Raw genomic sequence first — 19,169 nt, 5'->3', positions numbered from 1 at the left:
CTCGTCGGTGGGCGGGGCGTCTGCACGTTGACGTCGCGGAGACATAGCATGCTTATTGGCCGATAGCCGGATGAGATGCGCTTCTTGCCACGGGGTGCCGCCACTTGCCCGCGCCGCACTCCTCAGTCTGCTAACTTTACACGGTAGCCGCACTCGCGCATGCGAATCACAGCGGGAGAGCGATCGCGTTTCATGACGCGCGCTGATGTAACTTCTTTCCCCCATGCCATCCCTCCCTGTCTAGCTTCCAGTGCGCTCGTCGGCACGAGAAAAGAGAGAAAGCGCTCGGAGCGTGCGCCAAACCCCCGTAACTCCGCTGATTCTTGACGGATTGGAGAAATTTTTGCGGCAATCGATTCGGGAGGCAGTAAACTCCGATACTAAGGTTATTAGATCATTACTTGGAAAAGTGGTTCATGACCCCTTTAATTGTACTGTGACACTACTGCATCTTCAGGCTTGTGTTCAAGAATGTGCCTCTGGTGGCATAAATTGTGTCCTACATTTACCTCGATTTCTCGATTACTAAAGAGCTGCTGTGTATAATATTGATAGTTTTAAATGTTCTCAAGCATTGACCTTTCACTCTCACATGAAATGTTATTTGCATTAGTGTCCCTTTAGGGACTAGGACAATACTCTGGATTGCAGGGGGACCTATACTTGCAAGACATGCAGGCCACTGCCCCGCCCAGTTGTCCCTTTTCAGAATGAGTAAGGTCATCCTTCAAAAGCACAGTACGGGCAGGTGAAGAAGGCACACACAGCGCAACGAAACAGTTCACATGCCGACATCTTACGTTCCTTTAATTGCCACTGACCACCAGAAGTATGTGTCACCTGATTCAGTGTTATTTAACCTGCTAGCCTCTGTGCCTGCCCCATGGACAACTAATTCAGTCGTATTCATTACTTCAACACAGTGATACACTAAATCAATCTGGTGCAACATGAAGCTGGAGATGCGTGCGTACTGGCTTTTGAGCGAATTGTTACTTCGAGTCAGACTTACTGCCACATCATCACTTGCAATGGAAAGCAAAGTGTATTGCACATTTTAAGTTCTACCAGGTGACACAGCAATCCAGGAACAAAAGTGAACGTTGTGGAACTTCTATGCAATGTTTAAATGTGAATTAATGTGCTGAGAAAAACAATATACTTTTTATTAAAACGAGATTGAGAGATAATTTCATCAATGTATAGTATTGTGGTGGGGTATACACGAGCCCATACCCATGCACTCTTATCAAGCAAATACTTTCTCAGAATCATAACAAAATACGTAGTAGGGAGTTAGGAACGATGTTACTAGGTGTCGTGTCACTAGTGTTTTATCGAGTCCGAGGAGGTTAAAGGATCTTTATGAAAAGCAAACATTAGATAATTACTAGCTCTCAGGCTCTGCCAACAATGATTCAATAGTTTATTTAGTACTATGTGCTCACTTTTACCTACTGTAACAAGAGTAAAACTTCGTTGAAGTTACCATTACAGGGTTGAGAAAAGACACAGAAAAAGCCCGCATTTCCCCGAAGGGGAGTATGAGGAAGTGCGAAGCACGGGCTGATGCTATGAGGCGGCGCGCACGACTAAACTGCAGAGCCGAGCGAAGGAGACGGCAGCGAGAAAGCACGCGCCAGCCGACCCACGGAGGTCTGGCCGTTTTTAAGTGCAAAGCACTTTCACTGATGATGATGATCTGTCTTCCGAACTCGTTCCAAAGAACCTGCAACGCGTTCAACTTGTTGGCGGCGTTGCGCACGCCCGAGATGGGGCTCAGGTTGTTGTCGAACCACAGTTGATCGCACACCGCGCAGCTATATCCGAAGCTGCGGTCCAGGAAGTCTCGCTTGAAGCGCGCGTCCGGCCAATCGAATTCGAGGGCCCGTGCTCGCTCGCGCATCGCGCGTCCCCGCGCCAGATCGGCTTCGGGGTGCTCGGCTCGCTTCGCACGCTTTCGTTCGGCGTCTCGCCGCCGGCCTGCATCACCACAGGCAATGCGCGGGGCGCGCGCAGCCACGGAGCGGAGGGCGGAGCGCGCGCAGTCACGTGGGGCGTGACGTCGCTGCGCCGTTGCTACAGACGCTCCTCTCCTCTGCTCGCGCCGTTGCTATGGGACGGCGGACACAGGGTCGCTTATAAAGTGCATTCGCACTTAAAAGAAATCGTAAGACGTTATTAAAAGTCCCATGACAGACCTTCTGTCTCGGGGCTACCCATGTAGCCTCGCTTCTGCCGCACCAGCACGTACAGCTGGATGAAGCCGTAAAGCGCCATGCAGACCAGGTTGCCCCACCAGATTACGGGATTGCCCAGCAGGTAGATGCGGTACTGGACACCCGAGAAGAACTGGCCCTGAAATAGTGAGGACACACAGATTACGAAAGTTTAGTCAGGACCGGCTCTTTAAGGTCAAATCGCAGCCCGTGCGTCAAAAACATCGCAAGTGAACTTGCCCACTTCATGCTATCACTTCCTCACTGGTTTGTCGCACTGTTCACGAGATTTATCAGCAACTGCATATACTACCGTTCACTGTTCTATGCAAATATAAAACACCGATTTTAGTAGGTAATATTATACTAAATAGTAGTAGTAACAATATAAGCTGCTGAGCTGGGTAAGAACAGAAACACAGCATTCTATTAAGAGGACTGGCATGGAATATAATGTGGAGACCAAATATTCCACTGTAGTTTTCTGCATTCTTATCATGACGATTTTTTTTGTTCATAAGCACAAGAAAGTGTCCATATGCTGATACCTATACTGATAGGAGTTTTTTTTTGTTCATGAGCATAAGAAAGTGCCCATATGTTGATACGAATACCGATATGCCCAAATGCTGCAATAGCATCACATGATTAGGCTGCTGCGATAAGAAGTACCAAAATAATTTTCAGGCATTACACAAAAATAGGAAACAAATTTAGGTGCACTAGTTTACTTCTTCATTTGTCTTTTATACATGCATATATCTTCATTATGAATGTTTGTGTGTATATATATATATATGGACAGAAACAAGTACATGCATGTAAAAGCAATTTTACTGTTTCATGTTTCTGCCACAGCACAGCCTTCTTTACAGTACTCTTTGATGAGGGCAACTTTGATTCCTTACTTGTAACAAGATATGTCAATAGGCATGTTTGCATACCCCAAATCTGGTAGAAAATCTAGGAACGATATCGGAATAAGTCATAGAGAGAAAAGTTGACTAGCAATGTCATTTTGAAATACCTTGTAGTTGATTGGCCACTGCCACGGACGGGAGGTCACTTCACCCTCCTTAGGCTTGAGACCTGCATTGCCCTGGTGAGCAAGTGTGATTATTGAACTTTTATTAGTGCGGACTTACAGGAAACGTGAGGTGCAGTGATTCACTGTCTACAGAATACTTACAGTCAACTAGCTCTGAAATCATAAAAAGTGACATGGTATCAGATACAGTTGAACATCAATATAACGAACACAGATATAGCAAATCATTGGATATAACAAATTATATAAAAAGCTGCTCTGTCCTTTTTACAGTGTACAAGGTATAAGCTTACAATGAATACCTGATGCAACAAAACCACCTTTTTTCCCAAATATGATTTCACTGTAACACAGCTTGACTGCACTGTAACACTACACAGCAGTCAACATATTGCTACTTACTGTGCAGACATTTCTAGTTTGTGAATGAAAATGCTGAAACATGTCTCCTGAGGCTTCTGAATTATTCAATGATGCACATGAAATTCGTATGGTTTTGCATGATTTTCCTTGTTTAATAAACGATGATTATAAAATCAAATGCACAAGTTTAACAGTATTTTTGTCCGACAAGCAATTCATAACAAATTGCTGTTAAAGCTACCTAATGGCACAAACTGTAAACAACATCTCAGAATAAGCAGTAAGAAGTCACCAGAAAGCTGTGTAACAATATGAGCAAATGATACGAAATGTTGTCATAATTACCTACAGAACTACCTGAGTAAAAAAAATTGCCACCAGCGCTCCATGAGCGTGCCACGTAAGTCATGCTGTACATGACATGCGTGTCATGATTTTCATGTTAACTCGAGTTTTTATGTTCGTCATACAGTCACGTCGCGCAATACCAATTTCGGGGTAGATCAAGCTAGCGAAACTGCCGCCAGCGCCCTATGAGCGTGCCACGTAAGTCATGCTGTACATGACATGCGTGTCATGATTTTCATGTTATCTCGTGCTATTTATGTTCGTTACACGGTCACGTCGCAAGATACCAATTTTGGTGTATTTAAAGCTAGCGAAACGGCCGCCAGCGCACCATGAGCGTGGCACGTAAGTCATGCTGTGCATGACATGCGTGTCATGATTTTCATGTTAACTCGTGTTATTTATGTTCGTCACACAGTCACGTCGCAAGATACCAATTTTGGTGTATATCAAACTAGCGAAATGGCCGCCAGTGCACCATGAGCGTAGCATATAAATCATGCTGTACATGACATGCATGTCATGATTTTCATGTTATGACTTGTCATTTATGTTCGTCATACAGTCATGTTACGCCATACCAATTTTGGTGCACATTCAATGAACCAAGCGAGAGCCCAAAGTCGTAGGCGGCTAGATAGATAGATAGATAGATAGATAGATAGATAGATAGATACGCTCAAAGTCGCAAAAGTTCGCTAAGAAATGCTTTGCATTTAAAAAATGAGAAGACATGACATGAGTGCTGATTCATGACTGAAGGCTTATTGATACAAGCTATACATATACAAAGGAAAAGAACGAACAAACATGCACCTGAAAGTAAAAACTATATGAACAAGCAAACACTTATCGTGATGGACTCAACGAATCAGCTGTGGTTCCTTAAGTTCATCTTGGCACAACGTTATAAGAAAATCCACTAAATCTTAGCGTAGGCCAAGCAAAATAAGCGGCGACTAAAACTGTGACTTACCTGAAGCATGACTGCATGTGATTCCATGAACATCTTCAGGAATCCAGGGGCATAAGCCTCGAAGCTTACATTTGGTACTGCGGCAAAGACGCACCTGTGAGCACACCATTTCCGAGGAAATAAGACCGACTATCAGCTGACTCACAGTGCGGGTAGTGGTTGTCCTCGACATTCCACAGAATGTTCTTGTCTCTCAAGTTCGGGTGGCAGGTGACCTCCATTTGTTCGTAGCCCCTGGCATCAAAATAATTTAAAAAAAAGCGCGTCAGAATCTTTGTAAGTGATTTGCCTGAATACATTTGACTGGCTGTCGATGCATGTCCCCTGGCCATGTAAGATGTTTTGCAAAACAGAAGCTTAGGCAATGTAACTCACCACTTGGGAAGCTGCTTGTTGTGCGAGTGCAGGGCGCAGCCGGTAAGATAGTGGATGAGCTTCAGCTTGCTGGTGACCGTCTGCACCACCTCACCTGGCGTGCCACCCACGACTTCGACCTTCCAGACATCGTTGGCATCACCGGTGCCGTTCTTCATTTCATCAAGAGAAGAAAAACACATCCTGAACATATTTATTTCCTTCTTTCACGGATGTTATGCAAATATGTAGTTTCTCTGCTCATTAAAAAGGAATACTGGGATGATCTTGAGGCATCGCAAAAGGGACATTTTTCATTGAAGCCATAGCACTGAAATGACAGGGACCGAGAAAAGACAGGACGTCCTGTTCTCTTCCTCGGCCCCTGTCTTTTCAGCGCTATGTCTTCAATGACCGTAACAAACCAACTAGCCCAAAAGTCTGTTCTCTTGGGACATTTTTCGTTTCTTTTGTATGCAGTGTTAATGCTCTCCAGTGCTAGGAAACACGTATAAAATATCTTAGTTTGATTTTGAAGTTTTTGTCGTCCAGCATCCGCAAGCCAGCCCCACCACAACGGACATCGTCATGACGAGCCAACACAGTTCACTGGGTTTGTGAACTCTGCGTCCTGGATGCTGCCGAAAATACTGTCGGAGTCGCTGGATGTCACTCGTCAATGTTTACAGGCACCATATGCAACTGATGTGACTTAGACCTACATCAGACAGTGCCGACATATCAGTGTGAAATCGCCCCTTCGATATCGAAACCAAAAATGTTTATTGAAGTAGTGGTAACAAAAATATATTCAATGTGTTCCGAGGCACCACAATACTGTTTTTAGGATTCTCGACACCAGTGTTTTTATTTAGGGCAACAATATGTAAATTTCTAAAATTCGTGTAAGAACTTCAATTATCACATTCCCAGTGCTTAACAAAACTCTTCAGAAGTAAGCATATACTCATTTCTTTTTTTTGACCTAGATTTAGAAAGAAATTTCTGAATCTAGCCGCAAAAAATACAGCGCAATTCAGCTTGCTCAGGTGGATGTCACTAAGAAAGAACCTTCTTCACACAATGCAACCTATAAGGATGACAAGTGAAGTGTGAGTGTACATCAAACAAAGTGCTTTTGGCGAGTGCTTTGAGCAGTGGGGCCATCACCTTCCTTATGTCTTTTGTTCACGTCATAGCTTCTTTTTAAAAATGCTGCTCACTGTCGTTATATGTCAATCGAAACTTCTTTTATCCCCAGTTTTTCGTGCCCTCAGATATCACTTCACACCAAATTTAAGTCCGTATTATGTATATGCAGAATTTTATGGCAATTTGAAACCACAGACTTCAACAATAATTCCTTTCATTATGATAATCTGCTGGCAGAGAATGGCAATTTGAAATCTTGCTGTTAACCTCAATTGGCCTGACAACTTAATGCAACTTTTTAAAAGCTTAAGGACGATCTGAACAGCTGGCAAGGACGACCGAACAAAAATAAAGAAGCACGCTTGTTTTTTATAACTTGTAGCTTGCCGTTTTTTATGGCACCTCATACAAAGGTCAGTCCTGTTCTCAGGCTTAGCAATATCTTGAACCAAGGAGTTACACAAGTTTACTGTCATAATGTTCTTAATTATAAGGTTATTCGTGACTGAACAGATATTTTATTTCACGACTTGAATGATACAAAAACAAGCGAGAGTGCACACTGCCACATTTTAGTGATCACCACGACAAATGCAACAACCATTAATGGTTATGTGGCCTTTCGGAGTGCATGAAACTATACACTGAAACCTCGATATAATGAACATGGATATAACGAAATATTGGCTATAACGAACTACATGAGGAATAGTTTTGCAATACATACATGTTAGGAATATACCTCTACAACAAATTTTCGGATATAACGAAGTTATTTTCGTGTAAGATGTAACTTTGTTATAATGAGGTTTGAGTTTACAGAGACAGGTTTGCTTATTTAAGTCTGAGCTCGTTAACAACAAAAATGATGGCTTTGCTAATTGTTATCCCAATGTCATGATATTCATATTGCTTATTTTTTTTTTGCCTTACCTCCCCATAGCAGGTAACCTGGTAGTGTCGCTTTGTCACAGGCGCAGGCTCCTTGTGGGAGTGAAGATTGCGAGTTGTGCTGCATCCAAACAAGACATCGCGGTAATCAAATGGTGTGCTTAGAGCGCTAACATTACAGAGCGTGTCTCGCTGCAATCTTTGGTGCTTTAGTTAGCAAAAGCTCACCTTTGCTGCAGAAATAAACTACGAGCTAATTACTACAGTAATTCTGCACAAGGGCAGTGCACAAGTGTAAAGGTGCGACAACGATACCAAAACTCAGTCAGTACATTAAATAATCTGATAGACAACTCAATCTGTGACATAAATGTTGCTGTTATGACAGAACATAGTTTACAATACCCAACAGGCAGCCGACACCAGCCAGCGCTGGTAGTAAATATACAGCACAGTACTCAGTTAAGAAGGAACAGTGAAGAGTGGCCACTATGGCCAGAAGTCAAACCCTTAACCTAACCCTTAACCTGCATAATGCCTTGCCTACTAAACCATCATGCCATTGTAAGTGTTGTTTCATAATGATTCAAGGGAGTTAAGCTATGAAGGCTGCTACATTCAAACCTCATTATAACAAAGTCACATCTGCCACGAAAATACCTTCGTTATATCCGAAAATTCGATATAAACGTTTATTTGTAACATTATAGTTATGACAAGACTATTCTTCATTTACTTCGTTATAACCGATAATTCGTTATATCCGTGTTCGTTATATCGAGGTTTGAGTGTATATTCATCACTCACAAGAAAATCACTAAAACTAAACAAGATATCAACAAATTTTTAGAGAGCAACACTGATAAAATGAATGAGTGCACATAATTGAAGACATGCTCATAGCAATTACTCAATATAACAAAGCCCCGCTACAGTGGTCTAGTGGTTATGGCGCTTGACTGCTGACCCGAAGGTCACGGGATCAAATTCCAGCCGCCGCGGCTGCATTTTCGATGGAGGCGAAAATGATTGAGGCCTGTGTACTTAGATTTAGGTGCATGTTAACGACCCCCAGGTGGTCAAAATTTCCGAAGCCCTCCACTACAGCATCCCTCATAATCATATCGTGGTTTTGCGACGTTAAACCCCAGATATTATCATTCAATCTAACAATGGTATGCCTGTCTTTCATTCAACTTTGTATGATACACCCAACAATGAATCATTTCACGTAAATTAAAACACTCTCATGGTAATGATTCAATATAATGAGGGCATTCTTGTGCTCCGTGCAACTTTCTAATAACAGAACTTCAGTGTAAGAGCAAATAAATTATTGAAAGTGTGAAAAACATCTGCATTAAAAAATAAGATATAACAATGAGAATTTTTACTTACACCACATGCTCAAGTCGTATCAGGTCACCGTTGCGAACCAGCTCGACTGTTTTGTTCTTGGGGTTGGGTTCCTGGTCATACTTCTTGATGATCCAGTTGTTGTTGTCGTCCTTGTGAGAGTAGGTCGTCACCTAATGAGGCGAATAAGACTGCTTTCTACATGTATATTCCTAATGTGCCTGGTGCCAGGACTAAGAAGATTCACATTAAACTCTGAAGTGTGGCTTCGCGGCAGTGCGAACTACCCCTGGATAGGCAGTTTCACAGCATAATAGCTTTAAACTGCAACGAAACCACCATTTAAGGTGAGTTATATCCAATAAAACACACCTGTTCACTCTAGACACCTTGGAATTTCTGAAACTTTAAGTTCACGTTAGAGTGAATCCGAATACTGCAATATTCGTCTAAATATTCGAAGCACTCTAATATTCACACGGCCCTACGTTTATGAAAACTCATTGATACTTGAAAGATTGTGGAAAAAAAAAATGGAGACTGACAGGAAAAGACAACAAACGAGTGCTCGTTTTTGTTGTCTATTTTTTGTCGTGTATGTTTTTCAGGGCCACGGTTTGTCAGGACGTGAAGCCAACAAGCCTGGGCATCCACAGTCATCAATTATGGTGTGCCATCAAGGAATGGAATGAACTATCATCACACTTAGCCACGGACACCTTATATATTTGTGTTTATTTTCTTTATTTCTTTTTCTGTCAAGTCTTTTTCAGTCAGCAGGCTTGGCTCTGTCAACTGCAGCTTCATCTCTGTTTTTGTTACTAACATCATGTTTCATGGTTTGATGTTCAAGTGATTCATGTACACTCAAACCTCATTATAACAAAGTCACATCTGCCACGAAAATAACTTCGTTATAACCGATAATTCGTTATATCCGTCTTCGTTATATCGACGTTTGAGTTATAAGCAATATTTCTTGCTTGTCTCCACTATGAATCTTCATTACCATTACCTTCATGCCCACTATTCTAAATTACATTTCGCATTAAACAATGAAGTTGCCTCTCTAAGCTTTTCCCTTCATTAACTTGTTACTTATGAAATTTAAGATACACTGTGACGGCTTATCTATGCTTACTTGGCCCACCCACTTTGTGTTAGACCCTCTTCACATAGGCCTTTAGAACAGCAGAACAAATAAATATACATAAATTAATTGACTTGCATAGCTGCACCCATCTGCCACTCACCTGCTGCTGCCTTGCTCCCAGCCCTTCGGGATACAGGTGCCAATGCGAGTGGAGATAGGCGCCCCCCGTGCGGTGATTCTTCAGCGTGATCTGAGCGCCATATGCCACCTCTGTAAGTGAAGCGCATGTGTGAACGACACATCCGACTTAAATGTGCATACTATATGAAAAGTTTGCTAGACAACTTGATCGTTACAGTGTTGACTGAACGAAGGCAATGTTGTATTTTTCAGTGTTCTTGAAAGAATGGCTCCTGCGCCGTATTTGAATGCATAGGACTGTATGGCGAGTCAATAGAAGGATTACGTGTAAATCCAAAAAAAAAAGCCCTTTGGTCAAGACCTACCAACAGCTTAGTACCTCTTTAGGAGGTATTGCTTAATTAGTAATTATTTCTTGCTGCTTTCTTTCTTTTCATCACATTATTAATTCATTGTCTTACTTTTTGTTTTTTCATTGTTAATGCAGTCAAATATATTCGTCATACCAAGCTACGGTGTGTGTGTGAAGAGTGTGTGTCTTTGAATATGGACCACCAGAAAAATGACAGAAGACTCGAAGCCTTCTTTGTTTCTTTTGTAGTTGAACAGTCATGATATAATAACAAAATAATTAAAATGGGATAGAACGCCTATTTGCACTTTCTTCTATAGTACAAACATTAAGCAGCCAATCGGATCAGTCGCATGGGTGACGTCACAAAAACAATGGCACGTCTAAAAGCCGGGATGGCTGAAAACTCCGTGAGGTAGCATCACTGGAAACTGTAGATGTAAATTTAAAACCTTCTGATAAATAACATGCTTTACACACAGCACCTAAATTGGTTTGCTAATGATTCAAAAGAACTACCAGCTCAACAAGATTGTAACAAAACCATTAAAAACGTTTGAGGCCCCCCCCCCCCAAAAAAAAAACATGAGAACACTGATAATTTGTTCATAAGATTATACAAAAGCTTGCGAACAATTTCAGTTCTGGAACCAGAAGTAACTAAACTGAAATCCATTTACCTAAACAAGTTGAACATAAAAGAAATAATTTCATAAAAGCTCTTGGAGATCAGGCGAATATGCAGGAAAACGATCGGAAGAGGAATTGCAGCCACAATACTGTTTTAGACAAAACAGACAATTTTTGACGAGGTTTGCTACTTGTAAGCTCTAAACAATTTATTTTTCCCTGTTTTCAAGCTAAACAATCAGGCTTAAGGTTCATGCGAACTTTGCACAGTCGTGCTGCCACAGCGAGGAAAAAATTTTTAGATTATTATTTATTGTGTTCCGTTTTAAACAATACTGTTGTAATAAGACAAAAATGCCGCATTCAAAAGCTCACCATTCCCATCTAAATAATAATTAGCTAAAGGTTACCACTCACCTCTAGGCATGCTAGCCCTGTACAGAGAGTTGCCTTTTAGCCTGGACTGAAACTCGGAACTGAAGAAGCCATCTCCACTGCCACTGCAGCATCAAAGTTTAATAGAGTGTATACAGAGCTTCTGTGATGCTTTTACATGCTAAACACTCTTTTATTGCGCAAGTTCTGGAGAAGATTGAGGCTTAAAGAGATGAAAAATCGTTGAACAGGGAGTGTCGCTGGAGACTCCAGCGACACCGCCTGTTCAAGAATTTTTCATCCTTTACTGCACATCATTTATATATTGTACTCGGAGCAGTGAAGAGCAACATTTTGTCGCCAGCACCCTGACCACCGTGATAAGTAGAATAAATCAACTGCTTCGCCACTGGCACTGTTCAATAAATAACAAGGAGCCTCAGTATTCCATCATACCAAAATGTATTTATTAATAGTGAATTAATAACGGCAACTACTCTGCCACTAGTACGTGGCGGCATGTTACTGGTATGCAATGAGAATATGCTTGAGGATGCAAAAAGAAAATAGTGGTGGCGCTGTCATCTTCACATGTCGCATGGCATTTTTATGTAATTCGCAGGCAGCTGCAGTAAGCAGAAGAGCACTAATACTTAATAGGTAGTAAGTTAGAAACTGTCTAATCAGTAGGGATGGGCGAATAGCAAATTTGAGGTTCGAAGCGAATCCGAAGCGAATAGTGATTTGGTCGAATAATTTCGAATCGAATAGTTCGAATAGTATATAGCGCATATTATTACGAAAAATGAGCGTTTTTGTCATGACCCTTGCACAATATTTTTAAGAATTGGAACTAGGTATGAGCGAATGTCACTTTTTTGGTTTGAAATGAAGTGGAAGCAACCGTGAATAGTATTGAGATTTTAATAGCAGTAGGGTGCAGTTTAGAAGTGGTACAATATGTTACAATTTAAAAATTACTATACTTAGCGCATATAAGCTCATAAACACGATTTAAACTTAAAAAAAAAAAAAAAAAAAATGTGCACTTAGCCTTGAAGTGTGGCTTCGCGGCAATGCAGATTTCTCCTGTGAAGGTGGTTTCACGGTACAGCAACCTGATGCTGCTGTGAAACCACCTTTACAGGGGGTTATGTGCGGTCAAACATACATATATTCGTTCATTTCGAATACTTCGAAATTTCGAATAATATAAATTTGTATCGAAGCGAATTCGAATACTGTAATATTCGTTCGAATATTCGAAACACCCGAATATTCGCCCATCCCTACTAATCAGACGTTTTGCAAACTGATTTATAAATTTCTAATCGAAATGGTCTGCCCAACTTTGTTGCTTTGGAAGTTGGTTAATTAATCTTGTCTAATTAAGCAATTAAGCAGAACACAAGACATAGTATGACTTACTCCATGCAATAGTCCAACTTGTATTTGGCCACGTCATCACTGAGCGTGTCGGCACATTTTTAAACTCTGGCTAAAGATAGCTGGGGCACCCTGTGTATGTAGTTTTTTGTGTAACTTTAGTATATATAATTCGCACATTCACACCTACCTCTTGTATAGCACATGCAGGTGCACGTAGAAGTACAGCATGTACAGGCACATGGGAAGCGCAATCAGACACAGGGCCCTGCTCACAAAATGCTTTCCCACCAGAACCTGCGTAAAAAAGAGGCAGGAGAAAGTGCTTCATTCAGCGACAAAACAACACACTTAATCTTAACTATAAGAAGGTACAGTACTTTCGGATTGAGACACGAAAATCTAGAGCTAAATAATGTACTACATGCTTTCGTTTCCAGCGTCTAAGAGTTCGTGTCATACTGGCGTAATTTTGACTTGCACGCTTAACTCAGAGCCAACCTTACCATTAACGGGCCGATATGCAGCGACAAGGTGTGGCTGTCACGAGCAAGTGCTCCTAGCAGTCGTTATACTAAAAAAAACACAAAAAACTATGCCTCGCCTCAATTCGTGAGTACTGTATGCCAGAGTGATAACCAAAGACAGGTTTGTTGAAAACGCAAAACAAAGTGAGCAATCATAATTTTTAACTTATTATAATTTATCTACGCATACTGTCAACACCAACAAGAACCACGAAAAACATGCAAAGAGTCGATGATGTAGGTAATGTATTCAAAGACGACGACTGTATTGCGTGGTTGAAAAAGGTGCAGCTGTTCAATCAGCATGAAGAGAAATTTTGCTAAACTTGTTATTTCTGGCACAATGCTTCAAACATGAAGAAAGGACAGAGCAAAAAAGACAGAGGAGCGCCCTCTGAGGTTGGCACTCCTCTGTCTTTTTTCTCTGTCCTTTCTTCACGTTTCCAGCATTGTGCCAGAAACAACATGGTTAGCAAACTTAGGCACCAACTTGCCCAGCAACAGGTTCTTTGAATGAACAGAAGAAAGGCTTTTAACTACTAATACTGACTGTATCACACAAGCCATAACGCGCTCAAAGACTATAAGACGGAGCTGGGAAAACATTTCAAGACAGAAGGCGCCCAATTTCAGGCTGCAAGGTGTGCAATGTACAATTATTCTTGCAATAAATACATAACACAGTTATTCTTGACTAAGCTCTCATCTATGGTGCACATTGAAGAAGCACTCCAAAGTGGTGCGATCAGGCTTACTGTGGTGCAATGTTTCGACAGCACCAAAAAGTTACCAAGCAAAAGTAAGATCATGGCATACTAGCATAGCATTAAATGTCAGATATCAAATGAATGGAGTGCACCTACCAAAAAGGTTCAAGTAAATGTTAGGTACGAACTCACTACTGTACCAGATGGGATGTCAAATGTTTTTTTTATGAGATATAACATTTCACAACAGCATTATAACAAAGACTAAAAAAAGGAATATCACTCAGTTTTCGATAGCATACGTAATGAGTACTTTTTGCAATTGCTTGCATGCTTTGGACTTGAGCAAGTCATCAAGCTCATCAATGAACTCAAGATGAACACAATAATTAGTGTTTTTAAATCTCTGCATCCTCTAAGAACAAGATAGCAGGGCATTATTGTCAGAGTCTTCACTATGACCCGGCACTCTTGTAATACACTTTCTTTTAATATAGTCTCAAATTAGCATTAATTAGCTTAATGAATGAACAATGCCATGATTTGTTTTAAATGTAGCACACTCTTGGCTATGCTCTTTGATACCAGTCACAGCTTAACAGCTGCGGCCAGGGCATGGAGAAAGAAGTACTTGAAGAAGAGAATCTAGGCTGCTGAAGCGCATGAGGGCGGTGCGATAGTGTCACAGACGAAATGCGGTTTTTCGCCGCAGCACGACAGATGATGCTTTCGGCGTGTTGCCATCGTATACATGTTCTTCTATGGATGCGACGCATAAAAAACGCAAATACCGTCTCGTACATTGTAAACTTTCCCAGATTTCCGTCTGTGGCATCAATAACAAAAGGTGACAGACATTTTAGCTGCAGTTATTAACAGATACTACCATAATTATAGGCTGTAGAGCGGTTGAAATGAGCTAGTATTAGTGGTCCCGGAGCAAGCGACGTCTGCCACATCCACAGGTCCCTTGCTCCCATGTTGTGCGCATGTGTGCATAGGTGGCCTTGGGAGGGAAAGCTTTCACAGTCTGCAGGGCTTTCTGTCTCTCTTTAGTGCTCTCACAGGCCTCCGCTTTGCGCTGGTAGTGCTGGCTTCTCGCTCTTTGCGCGCGCTTTTCACGCCTCAACAAAGGCAAGCGCTTTCCAGGATTTTCATCTGTGCTTCTGTATGATGGGGCGCAAATGTGTTGAGCAGAACTGTTACTGTGGCTACGCATCTTTCAAGGAGAAGGTAATTGCATGCAAAGTTCCAAGTGACCCAGTGATTTTCAAAGTGTATATGCTCACGCAATACCAAGAAAAGATCAAGAGCTCACAACTCCTGACTACGTTTGTGAGAAGCACTTATCAAAGAGTGACATAGACAGATAGTTTTATTATGGCGAGCTTGAAAGCTGACCCAATAGATGCAGGTATAGGCAAAGTGCATTAGATGCACTTCGTTTTTTAGCAGCGTCCTAAGGACCATTAAACACCTGAAGTGACACTATCACAGGAACTAGTGGTTCCCAGCAGTGGCAATTCATCAAAGATATGAAGAGAAAGCAGTAATAAGAAGAACCTAAATACGAAATGATGGCATGTAGAAGTCCCATCATTCATTGGGACAAATAATGTCTAAGCTACCGAGTTCACATTATAAAAGAATGATAGTTCTCGCGTTCTACAAAATCTTTCACGCAGGTGATTTTGCTGCATGTGATGCCTCTTTTCTCGTTAATTTACCCAATGTGCAGCCAGCGAGGAGGGCCAAGATCAGAGTTGCCAGTTCCGCTTATAATAAGTGGAATTCGGCTTCTTTTTTCATGGAGTCGCTTGTAGAATTTTCCAGTCGCTTGTCGCGTTTTCTTGGGCTTATCCACGTTTTTCCTGCAAATATAGTTATTTTACTGCTCCTCACATTCACTCATAGAGCTTGTCGATGACTTTGTGTTAGAGCTGTGTGAATAGCAAAATTTTGGGTGCGAAGGGAATTCGAATATTGAAGTTTGATTGCGAATCGAATCAAATATTTTTCGAATATTTCTAGAATATTTTTTAATACTTCGAAGCGAAATTGCAGAAAAAAAGGTTAGAGAGGATTCCTAAGCATATTCTCATGAGATAGCAACATGAAAGTGTTTCTTTTCACAAGGTTGATGAAGCATTGGCGGGGTGGTGTTTCATGTCTTTCTTATCAAGAGTGAGGCAATGTAGAGGCCGAATTTTATTTATGTACATGACTTGGTGCAACCAAAGTGTTGCCGACAACAGTTTACACGTGATAGGCAAAGATGCCATTTCTTCAGCCTCTCCTCCTCTTTCAACTTCTGTGGAAGCCCAACTGATGTGGCGGACAAGGGTGTGCTCCCTTCAAGTCCGGAGTTCCAAATCTGCCTCGTAGACGTCGATATATAAGAACGTCTGAAATTTTGGATGCTAAAAAGCTTTGGCTTCCGATTTTTCGGACTTCCTGCCCAAATTTCAGGTCCAAAACAGCATTAATTGAGCCCCTACCTCTACCACATCTTTCATCTCCATGTTGGAACCAGCGTTTTCTTGAGTTAGTACATTTGCGACCGTAGCAGAGCTTGAAAGGCAGCTTTGCCGCAATACCGTGGTGTGATGAGGTGAAGCATATTGAAAATCTAGGGACCACTTCCAATCGGACGTTGATTGTCTCTTGGCAAAGTTCGACCGTAACGGAGCTTGAAAGGCAGCTTTCTGCAATACCAAGGTGTGATGAGGTGAAGCATACTGAAAATCTAGGGAGCACTTCCAATCGGACGTTGACTGTGTCTTGGCAAAGTTCGACCGTAACGAAGCTTGAAAGGCCGCTTTGCCGCAATACGAGGGTGTAATGAGGTGAAGCATATTAAAAATCTGAAGGGGTCCTTTCAATCGGACGTTGACTGTATTCGTTTTTGGGAAGTTCAAATACTTTGAATAGTAAAATTCCAATGCGAATCGAATCGAATAGCAAACACTATTCGAAAAATATTCGAAATTTCGAATATTCGCACACCGCTACTTTGTGTAGCTGAGTGTTGTAATCAAACATACGCTGGAGTATTTAACAAACAATATTCATGCACTGGCGAACGTGCACTGAGAAGAGTGGAGACTACCCTGAGACTATGTTAAAAAGTAAACATGTGCTTTCTCTCATAGTTGCGCATGTGTCTGCTGTACCAAATAATTAAAGTTATCTTTTTACCTTCTCTTTGTACTTGAGTGACTTCTTATTGTAATTAAAGAATATTTTGAAGAATGAGAAAACTTATTAAACTTTTGCTTCTTTTGGGCTTCTCTGCAAAAGTCTAGCCCCTTTTTTGGGCTTCTTTTGGGATGATTATTTGCTTGTTAGCTCAGCAGCATCTCGCAACTCTACCCAAAATACATACCCATTTGCGCGTAAAGTACAAGCGGTGAATCGGTACCGAATGGTCTTGAACTGACTAGCTTCATCAGAGAGCACGACTCCCACAACAAAGGGCGCGTCAGTGCTGTGCCCGATTCCGTGACTTTATTGGGACACTTGAGCGAGCGGCGTTTTGCCTCCTCAAGAATTCTTGCTGCATGGGCCAGGGGGCAGTAACAATAAAAGGGGCGGGGGGGGGCACGAGCAGCCACCCCCCTTTGCAATATTTTTGCCATTGCCCCAAGAGCAGGCAATGTCAAAACACAACGCATTCACAACAGATGACTGCAACGTTCAGTTGTACAGAGGCAAAAGTTTGTTTTGCTCCAGTTAGCACAAGGTCTCACATTCTTAATCTTGTCATACCCGTGTCAAATTAGTGTTATTGATGATCACAGTTTTAATCTGCACTTAGATTTTCGAGTGCAACCGAAGCATTAGGTTTCAGAGAGAGCAGCCGCAGGAAAGTTGAGCGAGTTTGAGAATTCAGTGCAGTGGTCAGTCAAACTGCAATGAGTTCAATCTGTCATTGGCCCATGCATGCTCAAAAGTATGAACAGCCGCAACACTGCCACATGATTATATGAGTGACTCACTTGTAAGTAAACTAAAAGTAGCTTTTCTAGCTAATAGCAACACCGAATGTTATGCAACTCTCTAATACAAATAGTTCGTACCAAAGGGATGAAAAAAAAAAGAAAATGTTTACCAGAGGCTTTTCTAAGTCTCCGAGGAGCTCCCACAGGTCGTAGACTGTGTAGAAACCAACAAGAAGAACCACGAAGAGGCCAACAAACTTGACACTGGTTGAAAAAAAAAGGATGAAACACATGAACATTATTTTATTTACTTATTTATTTATAGATACGGCAATCTCAAAGAGATTATAGCCGGTGTGAACAAAAGAACATAGATTGCTAAAAAAAGGCATGGACATGTATACACAGAAAATACATGAAGTGGAAAACAAAGAAAGTAAAGTGATAAAACTAACAAAAAGACACAATCGGATTAAGAAGTGAAAAGCCCACGTAAAATGCAAAATACTGGAACAAGCCAAACAACCATTACGAGAAATTCACTTTAGCGAAACGCATAACACTTTCAACCTCCATCAACCATCCTCCAGGATTTGCATTAAAGCTTTTTACCCCCTGAGGATGCGTCCAGCAAGTCCACAAATTTCACACACCCACTGCTGTCAACTAGCTGAGGTTACCTTCTATGCGCTGTAAAAAAAACTTATGGCAGCTCCACTTCTGTGAATCCAGAGGAAGTGCGCAGCACGGGCACCCAGCGATTCCCATTCGTAGAGTTCCCACTACTCCGTTTACCAAAGCATCGATGACGCCAATGTTTGAGGTAAGCATGTAGGGTTTACCTGGCACAAGTAAAATTTTGTTAGGGAGATTCGCGAATTCAGTGTGCGACATGCGCGCTACTTTTTGCTGCGCTTTATCAAGTTCCTGCTTGTTACAGCAGTTGAGATACGTGTCATCTGCAGCGAGTTCCATCGGGTTGTTTCCCCTTCAGATGTAGCAACACAGCACCGGAGAAGAGTAGGGCGAGAGGCATTCGCTCGCTCGGCAAGGCAGTGGCGCCCTCTCTAGCGCGGCCCCGGAGTCAGCCGCAGGTTTCCGAAACATTATTAACGATTTTTAGTTAATTATTACGATTAATTGTTAGTTATTGCTGTTAATTATATTATTTTATACCTCATTCATTAATTTTAACCCAGTTTCGAGCACTGCTAGCCTTGTTATGGCCTGTATTGAGCGCTGTACTGTGAGTGTGATCACGCCAAATGAGATGCACGGACGGACGACAAGCCGGGCCTCTAAAGTGCTCC

General features: G+C 41.7%; 1 protein-coding gene across 1 annotated transcript in view; it reads right to left on the bottom strand.

Annotated features, from left to right (window-relative positions):
• The window catches only part of LOC119373306 (protein O-mannosyl-transferase 2), a 38,438-nt gene that overhangs the window by 10,349 nt on the left and 8,920 nt on the right, over positions 1-19,169 (bottom strand). Inside the window, exons 7-17 of the mRNA XM_037643331.2 lie at positions 18,030-18,123; positions 12,875-12,981; positions 11,341-11,423; positions 9,961-10,070; positions 8,750-8,880; positions 7,394-7,472; positions 5,330-5,481; positions 5,100-5,188; positions 4,955-5,031; positions 3,247-3,318; positions 2,202-2,358 (exon numbers count right to left, since the gene is read on the bottom strand). Of these exons, the coding sequence (XP_037499259.1) occupies positions 2,202-2,358; positions 3,247-3,318; positions 4,955-5,031; positions 5,100-5,188; positions 5,330-5,481; positions 7,394-7,472; positions 8,750-8,880; positions 9,961-10,070; positions 11,341-11,423; positions 12,875-12,981; positions 18,030-18,123 (1,151 nt within the window). The remainder of the gene's footprint in view (positions 1-2,201; positions 2,359-3,246; positions 3,319-4,954; positions 5,032-5,099; positions 5,189-5,329; positions 5,482-7,393; positions 7,473-8,749; positions 8,881-9,960; positions 10,071-11,340; positions 11,424-12,874; positions 12,982-18,029; positions 18,124-19,169) is intronic.

This window comes from Rhipicephalus sanguineus, chromosome 11, assembly GCF_013339695.2.
Source record: "Rhipicephalus sanguineus isolate Rsan-2018 chromosome 11, BIME_Rsan_1.4, whole genome shotgun sequence".
Taxonomy (NCBI): Eukaryota; Metazoa; Arthropoda; class Arachnida; order Ixodida; family Ixodidae; genus Rhipicephalus; species Rhipicephalus sanguineus.
Note: the sequence above shows the minus strand (reverse complement) of the source record. Positions and strands in the feature narration are given on the sequence as shown.